The 19,475-nt window shown below is 32.9% G+C and overlaps 3 protein-coding genes across 4 annotated transcripts; 2 read left to right on the top strand and 1 right to left on the bottom strand.

Annotated features, from left to right (window-relative positions):
* The first annotated feature begins 1,798 nt into the window (after positions 1 to 1,798).
* On the top strand, positions 1,799 to 5,947 carry LOC106774572 (PAP-specific phosphatase HAL2-like). The gene is made up of 3 exons (XM_014661606.2): positions 1,799 to 2,330; positions 4,233 to 4,920; positions 5,395 to 5,947. The coding sequence occupies exons 1-3, from the start codon at positions 1,943 to 1,945 to the stop codon at positions 5,696 to 5,698; spliced, it is 1,380 nt and encodes a 459-aa protein (XP_014517092.1). The 5' UTR covers positions 1,799 to 1,942; the 3' UTR covers positions 5,699 to 5,947.
* A 3,443-nt stretch (positions 5,948 to 9,390) lies between these two features.
* LOC106775195 (glycine-rich protein 5) lies at positions 9,391 to 10,412 on the top strand. The gene has a single exon (XM_014662278.1). The coding sequence runs from the start codon at positions 9,483 to 9,485 to the stop codon at positions 9,957 to 9,959; it is 477 nt and encodes a 158-aa protein (XP_014517764.1). The 5' UTR covers positions 9,391 to 9,482; the 3' UTR covers positions 9,960 to 10,412.
* A 2,097-nt stretch (positions 10,413 to 12,509) lies between these two features.
* Positions 12,510 to 19,128, bottom strand: LOC106776169 (secretory carrier-associated membrane protein). 2 transcript variants are annotated; one of them, XM_014663526.2, is made up of 14 exons: positions 19,045 to 19,128; positions 18,788 to 18,917; positions 16,682 to 16,747; positions 16,132 to 16,248; positions 15,919 to 15,981; positions 15,244 to 15,277; positions 14,533 to 14,655; positions 14,174 to 14,236; positions 13,977 to 14,070; positions 13,701 to 13,746; positions 13,543 to 13,610; positions 13,201 to 13,249; positions 12,982 to 13,047; positions 12,510 to 12,887 (listed from the first exon to the last, which is right to left on the bottom strand). In XM_014663526.2, exons 2-14 carry the CDS (start codon positions 18,842 to 18,844, stop codon positions 12,801 to 12,803), a joined length of 933 nt encoding a protein of 310 aa, XP_014519012.1. In that variant the 5' UTR covers positions 18,845 to 18,917; positions 19,045 to 19,128; the 3' UTR covers positions 12,510 to 12,800. The 2 variants fall into 2 exon arrangements, with proteins under 2 accessions (XP_014519012.1, XP_014519011.1); XM_014663525.2 differs by lacking the exon at positions 19,045 to 19,128 and having other exon boundaries at positions 18,788 to 19,038.
* Between the last annotated feature and the right edge of the window lie 347 nt (positions 19,129 to 19,475).

Below are 19,475 nucleotides of genomic sequence, written 5' to 3'. Positions count from 1 at the left end.
CTGTTTTGACACTTCTCACAAGTCACTTTTGACTTAACTAAACCATTCTAAGAGCCTAATTCGACCTTTAACCCATAATTCTCGAAATCACCCTCTCACTTCCTCTAAGACGACCTAAGGACAACATAATCCACCTAACTTGACCTCTATTAACATGTATAACAGTTTTCATCTCTTCTAATACTCAATCCAGTACCCTACCTTATACAGTTCACTTCATATGCATCCATTCACAACTTTATACATTTTAGAAAACATAGGATCTCATACTCTCATACACAAAATCATTTAATTTCAGCTCAAACACAATACTCCACAATATACAACCTACACATGCATTATTTTACAACATCCACAGGCCACAATTCATGCATATAAATCACACAACACAGAATCATAACCTAGCTTCCCTTACCTCTAACCAAATAGTCGAGTTCACAGGAACTCCTAAACGCTTAAGTGCACCTCAAGGAAAACTAGAATCACCTGCAGATTGTAATTTGGTGATGNAAAATAGTTCTTAAACTTCAAGTGGGTCAAGAATTTGAGGAAAGAGCTGTGAGACATGCAAGAACAGAAACCTTGCATGCTCACAGTCCATAGAGCACGGAGAAAAGGGAAAATGCTTACCGGGAGAAGAACACCAAAATTGATCGGTGAAAACCGAAGTTCTCGACGCCCATAGCACTTATACGCCACCTGATTGAGGAAGAATGGATTCAGTGTTGAGGAAAAGAGGAGAGAAGGTGGAGAAGAAGAAGAAGCTTGAGTAGATGAAACTGTTGTTCAAAGAATGGGCTGAAGCTTGAACATAGATTTTATAAAATCTCATTTTATTAATAAAACTTGGCCCTATAATCTGGCGACACATATTCACTTACAAGTCTACTATTTTTCAGTCTTTACAGAATTTACTATGATAAAATATCCAATACAAGAAAATATTAAATTAATTTTCAAATACATAAAATTAAAAAAAATTTCCTTTATTTATATATTAATTTTTCTTTGTATAAAAAACAATAGAGCTCTAAGAAGCTCAGCCAATGTTGGGCTACTAGATCGTATTTCAATTGAAAAACAATTGTAATGAGCTCGAAGCATGGGAACATTAGTTAAACTTCCCTCAAAACCATTATAAAGTATATTTTTCAATATTAATATATTCAAATCATGTTAAACTTTAAAAGAAAAGATATATTCAGAAGTGCGTAGGTATAAAGCATTATTCAAATAAAGTTGAAGATTTTGAAAAAGTGTAGTATAATTGGATTGGAGCATGACGATGACATCATCAAATAGGTTGTCATTTTAGAAAGAATTACAGATAATATTTTAACATTATTTATGTATTATTTTAATTCAAAATTATTCAATAAACAATCATAATAATTATAAATATCAAAACTAATTACAAAATAATAAGTAAATAATATTATAATGTTGTAAAAAGATGTTTTTTTTTAGAAAAAACTCCATTATTAAGGGTTAGTTGAATGATAAAGTATCTTTGTCACTAAATGTATCTCCCAACTGCCACAGTGCAATTTTGTTTTATTTTATTTATTGATATGTTGGCTGTGTTGGAGTTAATTAATTTTATGACGATAAAGACCTCAACTCAAATCTATCTTTACCTCTTTATCCAATAAACAACAAAGGAGTCAGCATCGAATATTAAAAAAGAGCATTTAAAACAACTTTAATTTTGATACCCGAAAAACTAAAAATCAAAACAAAAAGCAGCCCTAACATAATAGTGTCAAATCTGGACATTGATAGGGTTGGTCATTCATTCATTATCATCACTGCTTCTATTATTTATCTTTCAAATACCAATAAATATCCAACTTTGTTTTTGCTTCTCTCTCTTTCAACATTATAAAAAACAAAAATTCATTATTTCACGTTGATAAGGGAAATTGTTGGACACTTGATAGATATGTCTTCATATTTTTCAAGCTTTGCTACAAAAATCCCACGTATGGGGAAGGGGTACCATGATGTCTTCACAATGACCAAGACCAAGCATGCAGTGAAGCAACCAGTTTCATGCTCCAACTATAAAGTGCCCAATAACCTCTCAACGCAGCACATTGGTTTTCTGTCAAAATTTCCTGTCATGGAGGAGGAGCAGCAGAAAAGGTTGGATGTTTTGCCTGAGTTATCAGAGGATTATTCCAAGGAATTGGAGGTGGCTGTTAGAGCAGTGCAGATGGCGTGTTCCCTCTGCCAGAGAGTGCAGGACACTATAATTTCCAACACTGGGTCTGTCACCAATCATCGTCAGGTGCAGTCCAAGGATGATAATTCTCCGGTTACAGTAGCAGGTGAATGCCGTTTATTCAACTCAGTATTTTGGTAAAGCTTTTGCTTCTGATGCCTCTTTGTTTATGCTATAAATTCACTGTTGCTGGGGCTAGTTTTTCAGTATGCCTGTTTTCCCAAATCAAGATCTTTTCTAAATAAATTTGGTTTAACTCATTTTGCCACCTGGTTTTCTGCATTGGATGCTATGCTATCTGGCAATAACTTTGAGGTAATTATGGCACTTCTAAGGTTATTATACGAATTAAGAAGCATTTAAGAAATGTAAGATGTAAATGTGTGGTTTTGTCTGTGAAATATTAATTAAAGAAAATTGAAAATCATCAATAGTTTTGAATTAAAAAAACAATAAAGAGAGACTAAAATATTAGTGGTTTTAGAAAGTAATAGCATACTAGCAGGCAGGTAAATCTAAGATACTAACTTTAGTCAATATATATGTTTGAAATATAGTTTATGTCTGTTGAATAGCTAATTTGTGAGGAGACTTCACATTGCGGCTTTGCCAAGTTGTGTGCAAATCCATTCAAATTATGACAAGTGGCTTGTTCTTTGGTTCTTAAACGCCAAAAGGGACCAATGCAAAAACCTTGCCTCAGTTGTCTGATAGGCGAGGACATAACCAGATCAATACTTATTTTCAAAACTGATTTTAAGTCAAGACAAAGTCATTGGTGTGGAAAGTGACATTTGAATTTGGAGGCTTCATGGATTTTCTAAGATTCACGCTTCTAATGCAGGGAAACAGTATGGTTGGTGAAAACAAAGTGCCTTTCAAACTATGAAATATAATACTGCTAACAAAAGGATATAAGATTGGATAGAACCTCAGTAGTACTCTTTATTACAGAAAGTGGTTTTCAATAAGAAGGAGACAGGGGGCATAAGTGCAAGTTCATGTCTTGGCTTTATCAGCTGGTTGAACTTCCATATGATTTATCTTTTCCAGGAGATATAAGCCTAGTTAAATAATCTTTTACGATCACAATTTTTCCCATATTTGATGTAATTTCCAGGTCGAATGCCGTATGATTCAATTTTGGTTTATATTCTGCAATATTTACACGGTTATTTCTGTAACCTCATCTAGTTCTACAAGCAAATCACTTTTTGACTGAACTGTATTGTACACAGTACACCTGATACATATCAATATATTATTTTTCCTCAATTTTGGTTTAATCAGTTCAGATTCATGGGATATTTGGTTTTCCTTATGTTGCTTACTGCTCCCCTTCATCTTATCTAAAAGATACTCTTTTTCCTTTTGTTAACAAAATTCTATTAGAACAAAATAGTGAATACAAAAAAGATGAGGATGGGATAGTTTGAAGTTTTTAGCAGAATAGACCTCTGTAATCCCTTTAGAAGTCAAGGGGATTCTTGGAACGTCCATATACTGAATCAGCTTGTAGAGGCTGTAAGCTTTGCTCCAATAAACACCTTGTTTGGTTACTTTTTAAAGTGTTCTAGTAAACACTTTGGAACCAGCAGTCTGCTTTAGAAAGAGTGCAGGTTTTCTAAAAGACTGATAATTTGTTCTCTATTGGAAAAATTGAGACAAGTTTTCAATTTACTGGTTAGACCTTTGTCTTTGTTCCTTTCACATTTCCAAATGGGAAATATATTTAATTAGTCACGAATTCATTATTTTCATATTAAAGGTCATCACATTACATGTTCTTTTTTCTCTCTGTAAAGATCCAATGTATGTAATCATAGTCACAATGGNAAAAGTAAAGATCTATATTAATTCATGTTGTGTCTTTCGTTATATTTCTCTGTAATTTTTGTATAGTGATGGTTGAAGCTTGTTTTGTATAGTTTTTTTAGTAAATACAACTTTTCAAGTATGATTGATACATTCGTACCAACAAACACGTTTCAATTGTACCCTTAAACAGATTGGAGTGTTCAAGCAATTGTCAGCTGGATGTTGTCAGAATGTTTAGGGANTCAAAATGTCTCGATTGTTGCTGAAGAAGATGTTCAAAGTCTGTCCAAAGCTAATTCATCTGAACTGTTAGAAGCTGTGGTTGAAACTGTGAACCAGTGTCTAGCTGAAGCACCTCGTTTTGGAGTTCAGGAGCCAAAATGTGGTCTTTCAACTTCAGATGTTCTTGAAATCATTGGTCGCTGTAGCTCAACGGGGGGACCCACTGGAAGATTTTGGGTACTGGATCCTGTTGATGGTACATTGGGTTTTGTACGTGGAGATCAATATGCTGTAGCTCTAGCACTCATAGAGGATGGAGAAGTGAAGCTTGGTGTTCTTGGATGTCCTAACTACCCAATGAGGAAGGAATGGTTAAGTTATCATCACCGCTATCATAGGATTATATCCAAGTTGACTCCTCCAACAGCTGAAACTTGGAACAAAGGTTGTGTACTATATGCTAAAAGGGGTAGTGGGAAGGCTTGGATGCAACCGCTGATCCATGTCAATAAGATGTTTGTGTGGCCAAACCATGCAAAACAAGTTTCTGTCTCTCCCATTGACAATCCTGCACTTGCCACCTTCTGTGAACCAGTTGAGAAGGCCAATTCAAGCCATTCTTTTACTGCAGGGCTGGCTCACACTATTGGACTCAGGTGCGTTTCTTTTTCATTCCATCTCCTATTTACACTCCCTTGGTATACCATAATAGATTTACAGAAAGAATGAATTGTTACAAGAGAGTTTGTATATAAAGGGAGACAAGTCCAAGTTCCCAACTGTTATCTAAGGAATTCTAAATACTAAACTGAATATCAGAAAACTGTTTTTTATTACTATTGTTATTACCCAGCATAGAGATATATTAACATGGAACTATGCTTTTGTTATTTTTCAAGTATCCTAGTTAAATCAGTACTGGAAGCATATTAAAACTTAAGATTCTTGACTAAGGTCAAATCATCCTGTTATTGTAGGCTTTTATTAACTTTGATGGAAAGCAGAATTTGTAATGAGTGGTTACATATTCCTTACTTAAAGAACTAGTTACATTAACAATTATCTCGATGAAATGGAAGATTTTACATGGCTCTAACTTATAAGATATCACTTTTCTATCACGTGTGCAGGAAACAACCGTTGAGGGTATACAGCATGGTAAAGTATGCAGCAATAGCTCGTGGGGATGCTGAGGTTTTCATGAAGTTTGCAAGGGCTGGTTACAAGGAGAAAATATGGGATCATGCTGCAGGTGTTATCATCATACATGAAGCAGGTGGGATGGTAACAGATGCAGGAGGACTTCCCCTAGACTTCTCAAAAGGCTTATATTTAGAAGGCCTTGATCGTGGCATAGTTGCTTGTTCTGGAGCCACACTACATGCAAAGATCATTGATGCAGTTGATGCTAGCTGGGGCTCTTCTGGCCTCTGAGGCTGCTTCAATTAACTTACATACGTATACACTGAAAATAATGTTAATAATGATCCATCTTTTCTTTTTCTGTTCTACATTACATCTTACAAATCTCCATGCTTCACCATCAGTTATTTTTTATGTATTGCTAACAACTTACGAGCTTCTTAGCTCACAATTCTATTGTTTGGCATTGTAATAACGCTAAACTGTCATAATATTTCATCATCCTGAATGCCATGTACTGAAAATGATTCTTCTTGAGAAGTGTTCATGGACTTATATGCTATACAATCATTTAACTTCTGGTAGCATTCATGTTATTTGACATTATAAATATCAGACAGAAAATAAATAGATGATTTACTTATCTTGGTTGTATATGTCACTTTGTCCCCGAGCAAAAGTGCAGGAGCACATGAACACATTAAACTGGTCTGCTCGGTGATTCAATTAATTTTGAATACATATATTTGGAACTGCCACTGACATTTCTATCTAAGGCATTCACCGAATGGTAACTTATTAACCAGAAATAGAATGCATTTTACGGTTAATTTCATTCTATTTTTCACAGGTACACGTTCTAGTACGACTTCACATCTCATCAATGTGAATAGTGCTCTGATATCAATTTGATTTCGTGGGTGTTTGGATATGTGTTTGTAAAATTCGTTTTGAATCTACGTGGATTGATTCTAAATAAACTGACTTTTGTGTATATATTAAATATTAGAAAATTGATTTTACACAATGTTGTCGAAAATTTGGAATCAAACTTGATTTTCGATATGTAATTACCAAAATTTACTTCTGACTTAAAACAAATAACATCGCTCAAGCTAGTGTTAATAAAATCGACTTTTAGTAAGTCAGATAAAATTTGAGTCTTAAACTTCATCAGTAAAAAGCATCGTGTTTAGCCCATTTTATATGAGAAATTTTACTGTAAAATTGAAACTGGAGATGAACAATATACATTGAGAAAAACTTATAAAATTATTAAGGTTTTGAGTTGTAGTGTCAAAATTTTCAAATCTCACGTTAAATAAAATTAATATATGAAAAATATATAAAAGAAATAACTCAATATTTTATTTAAAGTTAAAGATTGCATCAAATTTGCTCTATCAATCGATGTTAAAGAAACAATAACGAGTCTGTCTGGTTAGATATGTCAGTATTATCCAAACACACCTTGCCGTATTAATTTATTGGCAGTGGTGACAGATACGCTGCAGAGGAAACGCGTATTGGTCACATTGATATGTTTGCAAGATCAACTCGTGTAGTTAATGAAATCACTTTCTTACGACTTTTCTTCTTCACAAATTGGTTCCAGAAGTCAGAAACTTCATTTATTACATTGAATTTGATTTTGGTACCACAATTTCTGACTTGCTTAGATCTTATCTGAGGAAACCAGCTTCGTCTTGATCTGTGAAAAACACATGGACAAATGAACATAATGTTACTAGAATCGAACTGAGAAAAAAATATAGAATTTAGTATAATTCTCCAAACATGTTTAATTTGATCGAAGTTTAAAGTCATAAAAAGAATCTTTGATATGCCCGACCTTGTTGAACATGGGCCCACATAATGTTCAACTTGTTAAGTGGGATAAGGCAAGTTTATTTCAACAATCACACCGTCCATTGTGGCAAGTGCTTGGTTCCATCATGCACCTATGTAGGGATGAGACAATCACTCAATTCTTGAAAGGAACCATTTTTCTTTCTCTTCTTTCACCCTTTTGCATGACACCTATTGCAGGGTAAGTTATTATTACATTTAATTAGTGAAAAAAAATACTATTAATAAAAAGGTTAAATTAATTAATCAGTGTAAAAGCTGAACAAAATTTTCTTAATTTTAGTTTTGAAGTGAAGTCGTGAATAAAATGGTGGTTTTTATACGTAAAGTATGTGGATATAGCAACTGTCCCATAACTGAATGTCTTCAAAAGGATGGACAGAAAATAATCATATATAGTTTCAACTATGAAATGAAAGAATCAAACTTGTACTCCTTCGATGGTTAGAACGAAATTGGAAACTCATTCGAAAACCTTTTAAAATATGTGTAATTAATATTCTTTCAAACGTGCATGCATTCTTCTATGTCTGGCCACTGGGGTCCCAGCAGAATGAGAAAACTGTCATGAGTTTTTCTTTTAATTTTTTAGATTATTTTTGTTGAAAAAACATCCAATGGGATACACATTTCTCACCTTATACACTCATTCAAAGACGAACTCATTTCATTTCAGACTCTAGTAAAATAATTTCAGTTACAAAAACATCTTTATAAAATTTCAATACAATCGCATTCTTTCATAGGATACAGTCTGTGTTTAAACTTGGAAAAGATAACTACATTAATTTATACAAATACAATGAAGATCATAATTTTCTTTATACATCTATTAGTTCTAATGTCTAACAAACATAATTTTATAAATTGTATTTAAAAAATAAGATTTATATACAAATATATATAATTTTAATCGATATGAAACTTTCTATAACAATATTAATTAAATATTGAGAGCATGTATATATTTACATCAATTAAATATTTCTTAATATTTAACATAATTTTAAAGGTGTAGAGGTTTTTGCGTTGGTATGTTGCATCTTTGAAAGAGGAAAGTTTGAAATTTGTAAGCACAAAATGTATGTGTCGACGGAATAGGAGGCAAAAAGCCACTTGGCTATCAATATGAATGAATTATTAAGATGGATTTCGAACCAAGCCATGAAATGTATGTATGTAAAGGGGTTGTTGCGATGTATAATTGAGGATTTCTTGTATTACTTAACTTTAATTCAAATATTAATGAACATGTACTTTCTTTTCTAACCTATCGGTCACATTAATTAATTTTCAACGATAAAAACCTATATATCACTCACTCCAATATCATTAATTAAACACAATATAAATACACGCATATTTTAGTTTAAGTTCTAAAATATAAATTTTAAAAGATCGATTTAAACTGATTAAAAATGTTTTTTTTTTTTGTTTAAATTTGGTTGGGTTTAAATATTTTTGGATGAGATTTATAAATCGACGAGATTTCGAATACAAGAAGGAAACGTACTATATAAACAAACGGTGTATCACAAAGCAATAAGGGTCTGATTGCGAAATCGCACTTGTCGAGGGATGAACGAGTAATAACTGACAGATAATGAGATAAATTTACGTGATACCAAACTCTCAAATCTCATCCCATAAAATAACCTTCAACAGGACCACTCGGCAGTTATAAAATTTCTGAAACGGTCCTTCTTTCACTCTTAATTAAACAAAGAAAGCGATTTCGTAATGCAATATATGAAGTTTGCAATGATATTTCATTGTCTGCGGATGAAAAATGAGCAATGATATGTTTGCATATGCACATCTACTAATAATAGAATTAGATTCTAGAGAGTAGAGATACCATATATCTCATCTTATGCATATATATAATTTTGCTAAACAGTACACATTTTGTTTTGTTTTTAAAAGTTGACCATGTGTAAAATTGCAGAAGAATGATAGTGTTGATAAAAGTGGAAACGGCAGAAAGAGAGAGTGGGAAGTAAATATAATAATAAATGCAGACAACCTACTATACAACATCATAAATCACCCCATCTGTCTTCCACACCCTCCCAATTAATGCTTTTTCCTTCCACTCACATTCATTCATTCATATATATAAATATATTTCTCAACGTTCATCATCATCATCATCACACACCCAAATCCTAAAAACTCCACTTTCACAAAGATCTCACATTTCAAAATGAACCCCACAATCACCTTTCTCTTCTTCTTCACCCTTATTCTCATACCTTCACCCTCCTTCGCAACCCGACCCGCATCCAAACCTAATCAACTCAGGCATTCCAAAGACACCACCACCAATAACAACAACAACAACAACAACCAAGGTGGTGCTTTCGGTGGTGCAGCTGGTCCAGGTGGCTTCTTTGGCCCCGGTGGGGGCTTCAGCATACCCGGATTCGGAAGCGGGTTTGGGAACGGCATCGGAGGAGGCTACGGATCCGGGTATGGAGGTCCGAATGGAGGCTCCTCTAAAGGTGGCATCATAAAACCAACCGTTGTGTGCAAAGACCGGGGCCCTTGTTTCCAGAAGAAGGTCACGTGTCCAGCCAAGTGCTTCTCCTCCTTCAGCCGCTCCGGCAAGGGCTACGGCGGTGGCGGAGGTGGCGGTGGCTGTACCATTGACTGCAAAAAGAAATGCACCGCTTATTGCTAAGCCAGTTAATTAAGCACAATAATACGTAGGTAACACTTATTATCGCTTCTACTACTATGTTATCGTAATATATGCAATCAAACTTAGAGTTTAATGGTGACGTAGAACCGGTGTGCAACAATTTTACACTGCTCGATCAATCACAAATCATATTTTAATATAAATTTGAAGCATAGAAATATGGACTTGTGATTAGATGGTAATGTGAAGTTGTTTTTCTAAATGGTGATGTTGATCATCATTTAAGATGATATAAATAAATGAGAAGTTGATACATATTTATCTAGGTGGTTGAAGTTGGTTTTGATTATTATGTATGGATGGAATATATATTACGAGACAGTGCTTGCTTGGTGGATGAAACTATGAGACTACTACTTATATTAACTCTGTAATTTTTGCTTACTATATATTGTATTATGTTAATTATGTTAATTATTTTAATTATGTTAATTAAGCTGCTGTTGTTCCGTTTGAAGTAATGATGTTACTTCTGAACTTAATCTTCACATTTCATGTTAATTTAATAAAGGCCACACTGAAAATGCAGATTCCATAAGAGATTTGTATTATTGGATGTAATGAGAAACAATGATTAGGTGATAGATGTGATATGAACCATAGGTTCCACATCCCTTACCCAACAATAACTGTAAGAAACGTTCTATTAGTAGTGTCTTTGCCAAAAATATATACAACCTCAAATTTATCAAATGATTCAAATTTTTCTTTCAATAATTAACATAATTCAATAAATTTGTGATAGAAGAAGTACATAAAAAATGAGTTATCTAGTCGGAACGTTTACTCAAGTTTAAAATTTAATTTTGGTAATCTATATTTTATTAAATACATAACGTATTATCAGGAGAAAAATTTAAATATGATTTCTCATATATATAATACTGTGTTGATGGAATTTGAAATTTGAAATATTCTTCAATAAAATTTGAAATTTGAAATGCTAAATTAGACTATGGAAGATTAACGAATGTCAGACCATTTCTGTTCATATTCGATGTATTTTCTCCAGCAACGTGTAAAAATGATGAACTATTTTTGTGCTTAAATTAATATTAAATCTGATATTGCATATCCAAACGACAAATGTAAAATATTAATTTTGTCCTCCCTAAATTAATTACACATGAATCGTTTTTAATATACCAATGCATTATTTTTCTTTTCCCACGAGTTCATAGTTATTATTGGAAAAGTGGTTGGCACATTAACCAGCCTTTTGAGGACACACATTGCAATTCGAGAAAAAAAAAACCTATTTAATACATTTTAATTCAAGCTAACATTAATAAATTATTATGCTACCCATATATTTGTACGGGTTATGATATAATCTCCAAAAAAATATCAGGTGGAATTCACTTTAGAAATGAATCACATTTTTTCTTTTTATATTCAACTTCGGATGGAATGATTAAGATAAAGATACCTTAAAACTTCATCCTAATATTAGATAAATATATATATATATATATATATATATATATATATATATATATATATATATATATATATATAATTATTGAATGCATGAAAGATAGATAAGATAATTTAATAATTAAGAGGTTTATTAGGAGAAAATATTATAAAAGTATCTTATTGCATATCGTTGAATGTGTTTATGGTTAAGATAAATATGGTTGAGTTTAAACATGCTGATTCTCAAAATACGTTGAATGGTCTTATTATGTTGTCTCTGCGACAAGGATTTATTTTTATAAGCTTACAGACAAGCCTTTAATTCCATTTTGAAGTGGTTGTGATTCATTTATAATCTAATAAATTATAAATTCGATTTGTCTCAGTTTCAGGATACAAACATACAGTCTCCTTTTTTATTTTCTAATTAATCTAGATTGAAAACTATCCATTCTTAGATATTTTAATTTGCATATTAAACAATCTCAATCCATTTAATTCTTTCAATTCCATTTCGTGTATTAAGTTTCACTCAGAAAAATGAATTAAATTTAAAGTTCATTCATAAAAAGTGTACAAGAGTGTATCTCTCTAGTTTTTATATCTTAACATAATTATCAATAATATAAAAAAAATTCTTAAAGATTTTTAAATTCATGTCTCTATTTAACATATATATAATCTCGTATAATAGAACGAATAGTTGCTATTTATTTACAGCCAGTTCTAATCATACAACTATGGTGCGTCCGTTTGATGTTCCACAAAATGTAACCAACACAAAATGTAACCAACTATGGTGCGTCAGCGACAACTCTTATTATGTCCCAAATCAAAGCAAGATGTTGGCTTTTCACATTGCTTCAGCCTCAGCCGCTACTTTTCAAGCTTTTGAAACCAATATCCTCTTCAAATTATACGTATACCCTTTAAATTCATGCAATTTCTTTTAAGAAAACTGTGTTAGCTGTCTCGGGTAATTAAATTACAATGATTGTTGTTCGTTAAAGAACTGTGTCAATCCAAACAAAAGGAAAAGGAAACAGACCATGTTGATAAAGAGAACAAGCATCGTAAGCAAGAAGGCATTTGTGTCATTGCTTTTCTATGTCTTAACTCAAAAATCAGTTCTATGGATAAATATAAAAGTCTAGTACTTTTTCTGCATACAGGATCAACTCAATAAATGTTAGCACTTTTCTGTCAACCACTGTATGTCTATGCTTTTTTGTTTATAATATACATCAACAAATATAGTAATTAACAAGCCACACGAACAGGTAGCATGTCTTAGACAAGACAAACAAAAACTCAGAAAAAATACTTTTATACGAAATTATCTGTGGCTAATAATTTACAACAGCAATTCAAACTTCAAAACTACCTCCATATGAAAATTTATCATAATGCAGCCCTCATTGCTCCTCTTGCAGCCTCCTGCTTCATCTCAGCAGCCTTACCACTACCACGGAAGTACATGTATACTTGCTGTATGAAACAAAAAACAAATAAAAAGTTAATATGCTCAGTCCAAGAGCTAAGTGCATCGACTTACAAAAAAAATTTAGAAGTACATCCAAACCTGAATAACCCAGATGCTGATCAAAGTCTCAATGCAGAACAACCCAAATCCAACAAAGTACAAAATCTACAGGTAAATGCCAAGAAAAAAGCTTTACCAATCGTTTATAAGCAGGGAAATTTTTGTTGTACGAGGTTTTGATAAAAGTGTAACGTAGCTGTGTGAAAGGACAATTAACAGCATGCAGGAATACTAAAACTTCATTACAGGCGTACTTACTCCAATCACTGCATGGTTACCCACCACATCTATGGCTGCCAGAATGCCTCTGTATCAAAATGAGTCACGGCACCAAGTATTAGGCAAAAAAAAAAATGACAATAGCACACCAGCTTCTAGATAGTATTTATCATATCCCTAAATTTATTATCCTCAAGAACCTGGCTATACAATGTTTTACTTTCTTAGTCATTCTAGGACCATTTATATATCAGCTCTTGTAACTTATACGTGGTATAGTAATTACGCACATGTCCTAGATTCAACTCATGTCATGTCACCATATAATATGTAAACAATAAGGAATAAGCAGTGAAGTGGACATATATAATGCTAACTTACGTCAAGGATTTTCCTTTGAAAACTATGGGAGGAGCAACTGCAGCTAAGATACAAAATCCCAGGTGAAGCTGCAAGCACAAAGGGAAATAATAATAAGTGAATTATGTTTGAAATGTGAAGCAAGGCTTAAGTGCATAGCAGCAAAACAGTCTATTTACCAGGTAAAACAAGAAAAACCATCCAAAGTTCAAAGCACTATCGGTCCTGCAAAAATAAAAATAGAACAAATTTCAAATCAAGAGTGTAACCAAATTAGAANGATCAAAATATCCATTCATATTTTGTTCAAATGAGCAGGATCAAAAAATGCAGTTTCTCAAGAATTTATTTTTATCTTACACAAGTGATGCAATGTAAATAGGAATGCTTGCTATTGTATAGCTGTTGGAAAAAAATTAAACAGTCAAATGACTATAAGTATGTGAAATAATTACCTAAAAGCACGGTATAATGGGCGATACCACAAGACATATGCTCCAGGAATTCCGGCTATGAAGTATATAATAGCAAGAAACCATATTTTCACACCTACAAAGAAGGAAACATTACATAAGCATTGAATTTGTTGACATCTTTGGATTTTGAGCCATTCAATAAAGCACAAAATTCCTTGCTTCGTATCTAAACTTACCTTCTCCCTTGATCCAAGCTGCAGTGACAGCTATAATATTCCATGTAAGGCACAAAGCCAATCCTGCATGATATCAATTTTCATACATTATAGATAAATAAGATATTATTACCATAATCAAATTAAAACATCATCTTCACCAAGCCAAGAAGGAGTCAACAGAGAAAGTGATAAGCAGACTAAATAGAACAGGTTAGTGCCAACCAGCTAGGTCAATGGTTTAAATCATTTAAACAAAAAACCATAGACAACTAAAAAAAGATATCAATGCGCATGAGATACCATCAATAATTGTTGGCTTAAAAACAATGCATTGACGCAAACCATATTGGAATGGAAGAAAAGATGGAATAACTTGCCTAACAATGAAGTAAAAGCAACATATTGCAGTCTTTGAAGATGAACTGGAATTTCATTGGCAATATCATGATGGATAATTGGGAAAAATGGTGGCCAATTCTTCTCCTCAAGAACAATTCCAGCTGTAAAATAATGTAATTATGCACTTGAAGAGTAAAAGCAGAAACAAAGATATTTATAGTCCAAGCATTAAGCACGAGTAAACATTTTTTTAAGAAATGAGTTCACTCATGTAGAATGAATGGAGAGCTACACGCAATGTAAAATTATAGAATGCTCTAGCAGTAGTGCTCTTCCACCATTCTGTTGAATGCCAAAAGCAGCCAAGGAAACACGAAAACTTATCACAAACATTAGTAGATCTCAGAATAAGGGAAGGATGTGGAAAGTGAACAACAGAAAAGACCTTATTCCACTACGTAAGCTGCAAAGGGAGCAGTAGAAGGAATGAAAGCAGTTAAGATGATTAAGGCAGTTAGATGCTCAATCAATAGTCATGCTGTTAGATAATTGGGTGGTTGAATAAGAGATATCAATTATAAAGTAGTTGGGCAGATAATATTGTGAGAGCAGAGTCATAGAACTCAGTTGGAAATGGGCAACTCAATATTGCCCATTCTTCTCTATTCTTACAACCTATCGAGATTCTTGGAATTACAAAAGCCCTAACTAACTATCATCAAGTACAAATATAACTGAAATGAATTTACCTCGTGCAGCAGCTTCTTCTTTCCGTCTGACTTCCTATATTTTAATAAATGGATAGATATTAAAACACAGGAAAACTCCCAGGCATGTGCTGATAATAAGGAATCAGTAGAGAAAGCTTCACAAAAACCAGCATAGACATTCTAAAAATAGATCAGGAAACAGCATAACTTGTAGATGATGACATTTAAGAAGATGCATACTTCGGGCATCAGCACATCATCTAATCACGACAATTTCAGATAACCTCCTAACATCAAATGATCAATTATTCATCAAAAGAAGTTTAGAATTACAGTTGATGATGATGATGATGATAATTCGGAACAATTAACCAAATGGCTGGTTAAGTCAATATATGGTTTACACATTTACCACTTGCCTAGTTAATTGTTTTTAGTCTAGACATGTTGTTTTCCAGTAATTTATAAATAGTAAATCAGTCATAAATTCTATATATTCCACTGTCAAAACTAGTTTTTCAGGAAAAACAATTCTGGTGCAGGGGTATCAAGATTATACCACAGACAAAAGAGGGGTAAGAGCAGAAAAGAGAAAAAGAAAATAAAAGAACATGATTGTTCCAGGTCCCAACCTCTGTAGTCTGTTAGGAATCAACTATGGAAAATCCCAACAATAAAGTGTGCAAATAGAGGTCCTGAAATCACATTGCATACCTGTTCCCTTCTTCTCAAATCAGCCTCCTTGGCTTGGAGTTCCTTTTCCTTCTTTTTCAAATCCTAATGGTAAAACAGGTCATATTTGGAAACCAAACAATCAATTTTCACAACAATACACCCAATGCATTTATATATGAATAGAAAAAAAAAGAAAAAAGAAATAAAAGAGAGATTTTTGGGATTTCAATAACCTCAATTTTTATTACATACCGTTGATGGATCAAGAGGTATATCAACTGTCGCACCAAAACCATAGTTGTAATCAGCAGGTTCAGGATTAAGTGGTGATAGCCTTGAATTTGTGGCAGGGGCAACACTTCCAGGATTCTGAAAATTTTAGAACATCGAGATGCATAAGGTGTAGTCAAGCAGTTGTGAACAATTAATAGGGTTTTAACCCAGGTGAAACATATGAGTAAATGGTTTCCTTTGAAACACAATGTAAACTATTCTCATTCCCTTTCTATCAAATTTTTTTTTTTCTTGTGTGGCTGATTATTCTGAGAAGTGTGACAAAGTCAACTGACATGCATTGAACTATATGAAAAAGAAAGTTCGTCAGGATCCCGATAGTTCAGCAATCATAAAGATGAAAGGAGAATGTAGTTTATGACTCATACTTCGCAAACAACATCACCACTTAGCTCACTTAAGTTGAACAAACAAGATTGCTCACCAGTACACTTATGGCTTTAAAATCATTGATAAAATTATGCACGCAATATAATATGATTTACTAGTGGTTAATCAACAAACTCACTGTAGTGTAAAATGCACCCCCACTGTAACTTGATTGGCTTGAGTTTTTTCCCCTCACGGCTGGTTCCTGTAAGTGTAAAAAAGATTTGAAGGGTCAGGCAAGAGCAAGCATTGCAAATAAAAACACAGTTTACCCGCACAGAAAAATTCAACCTTAAGAAACAAGTATAAAACTATTATAAGTGGGGATTTCACATCAGAGGGCTCAAAGAATGAAACTACGAAATCCTCAAGTACAATAACTAATTTTCAAATTGTATATAGATCATAGAGTAATACACTTACTATAAATATCATCTTATTCAGACAAACATATATGCTCACAAAAACATATATACACTTACTATTGTGTTGAAAGGCCAACTTTCCTTAAAGCTTAAGTTTCTTTATTGTCAATATACAAGCCCATTTTACTTTATGCTAAAATGTAACTTAATCTAAAGGATAGAGACAACAAGGATTGAATTTACACTTGGTTAGAAAGGATCTAATGCCATGTCAAGAACCATATATCCTAAAATCTGTAAGTGGTCCATGGAAGATTTTGTCTCTAATATATTCTAACTTAAACAAGCATATGGTGTGGTGCAGGGATGTACTTACTATTATGATGTAGGTTAGTACCAAACTTACTCTTAGTAATAAATCCAACATTGGTTTAGTGCTACTTCTTCGGTCGTCCCTAGCTTCTTGGTAATCAAGTCAATTACTATTCATTCAGTGTTCTTTCTTTAGCATATAGTATAAACATTAGACAAGACATCAGTTAGAGTCTGTTTAGTTTGAGAAATTCATTTTTGTTTTCATATGCAATGTAAAACAAAAATATTATTTTTCGTTTAAATTTCTATTTTCAAAACCTTGGCATAGGAAACAGTCAAAATGTTTTTCCTGTAAAAACCTCTTAAATTTTGGATACAGGCAACAAACTAAGAACAAGGCATTATTTATGTAAATGAAAGTGAAAACAGAAAAGGAGGACAAAAACCATTTCTAAAACCAAACAGACCCTTAATTTTCATCTTTCTTAAAAGAATTGAAGACTGTTGCCAAGCTAGGAAGCCAAAATATATAACATAACATGTGACATGACGTTTATTTATGAGGAAGACAAGTTAATTTACCACCTCAGCTTTTAGATATGTTACATTCACTATCCTCTGTGGAACTTGCAACCATAGCCTTCTTTTAGCATTTATATATGCTGTATGATTGAATGTTTCATTCACTGACCAATATGAGACATTGAAGCACAAAACAATATAATTGATATCCTTTCTTGACATTATCCATGCTATATTTGCTTCATGATTATTATTCAGACTTTTATTATTTGGTTTTTATCTTGCAGGGCATATAATGTGAATATATATTATACAATATCAAAAGTATGTATCTATAGTTCAACACACCGTCAAAAACAAGAGGTAAATCACCGTTTATTTGTTGAATGAACATTCCAGTTTTAGAAAACGGCAATTAACCTTAGGGCCTTATCCGCTCTTGTTGATGATGATTATAAATTATTTGCAGCTTCTTCCATTAATTTGTTCCAGCAGCTTTCTTGACTAGGATCCATGAAAAGTTTTCCATGACAGAGTAACTGTGTATTCTATCAGCTGCATGCAGTTGATCTTATCCCATAACTTAAGAATTCCTGACATTTTACCCCTAATGTATTCTATAGAGAGAGCATACACAAGCACCGAAAACAAACTATTACCCTGGATACTCAACGAAAATATTTGCATGCAATTCTATTGTTTATTTATTGCAAGTTCGCAAAGAGGTGTTTTCTGTACTCAATTCAGAAGGCACCTTATTAAAGGCAAAAAAAAAACAAAAAGAAAAAATAGCAGAGACATAAAGTCTTAGACAACACAAAATCCCGGTTCTTCGGTGATGAAGTTCAAATATAGTAAGAAACAAGTCCACCGACAAACAGTCACAATAATTCCCAACCCAAAAAAGAAAAAGTAGTATATCCATTATTCAAAGCTCAAATACCACTGAAGAAGATCAAATTGAGAAAAAAAGCGCACACCCAGTTCACAAAAACTTAACTTTCTGAAAGGAACACTCATGAGGAAGAGAGAAAAGGACTTACAGAGAAGGGATTGACTTCTTCTTCATCGAAGGGATTACTATCATAGCGATGAGCCATGCGAGGACGTTAACGGTGCTAACAGGAAAGTAGCCTCGGAATTGTAACCAGAGAGGACTGCAAAGATCTGGAACTATTCACAGAACAAGGTACCAAAGGGATAAAGGACAAGGTTTTTGAAATGTTGAGATAAAAAAGTATTGAAACTTGTTATGCAAGGGAAGGAAATGGCTGGAAAAACAACAAAAAGGCAATAATACCAGCAGTTTAGACAGGAGAATGGTCTTTGGTCAGCTTCAAAGAGAGAGAGACTCCATCTTCAACGTTGCTATCATAAAATTCATTTGGAAAAAAAAATATATTTCAAATAATTGAAAGATTAATTAGTTGTTGATTATCGTTTAGTTTGTATTTTTTGTGCTTACACGTTTGGCTTTAGACTTTCGAATTCAGGACTAATTTTTGTGTGTGAGCTTGATGTTAGTAGATATAGTTATTTAATTACCCATGATTGATTACTTAAAATAAAACAAAAGAGTTCACCATTTTTGTATTAGTAATCAAATAAAAAATACCATTTTTAAAAACATTAATTTAATTTAATTAGTTATGTACTACATTGATAATATTTAAAATTTTGTATTATACGTAAACGGAGTTAAATGAGTTATTCATAGACCATGATCTAATC

Source organism: Vigna radiata, chromosome 10 (assembly GCF_000741045.1).
Source record: "Vigna radiata var. radiata cultivar VC1973A chromosome 10, Vradiata_ver6, whole genome shotgun sequence".
Taxonomy (NCBI): Eukaryota; Viridiplantae; Streptophyta; class Magnoliopsida; order Fabales; family Fabaceae; genus Vigna; species Vigna radiata.
The sequence above is the reverse complement of the archived record's forward strand: the minus strand, read 5'-3'. Positions and strand labels throughout refer to the sequence as shown.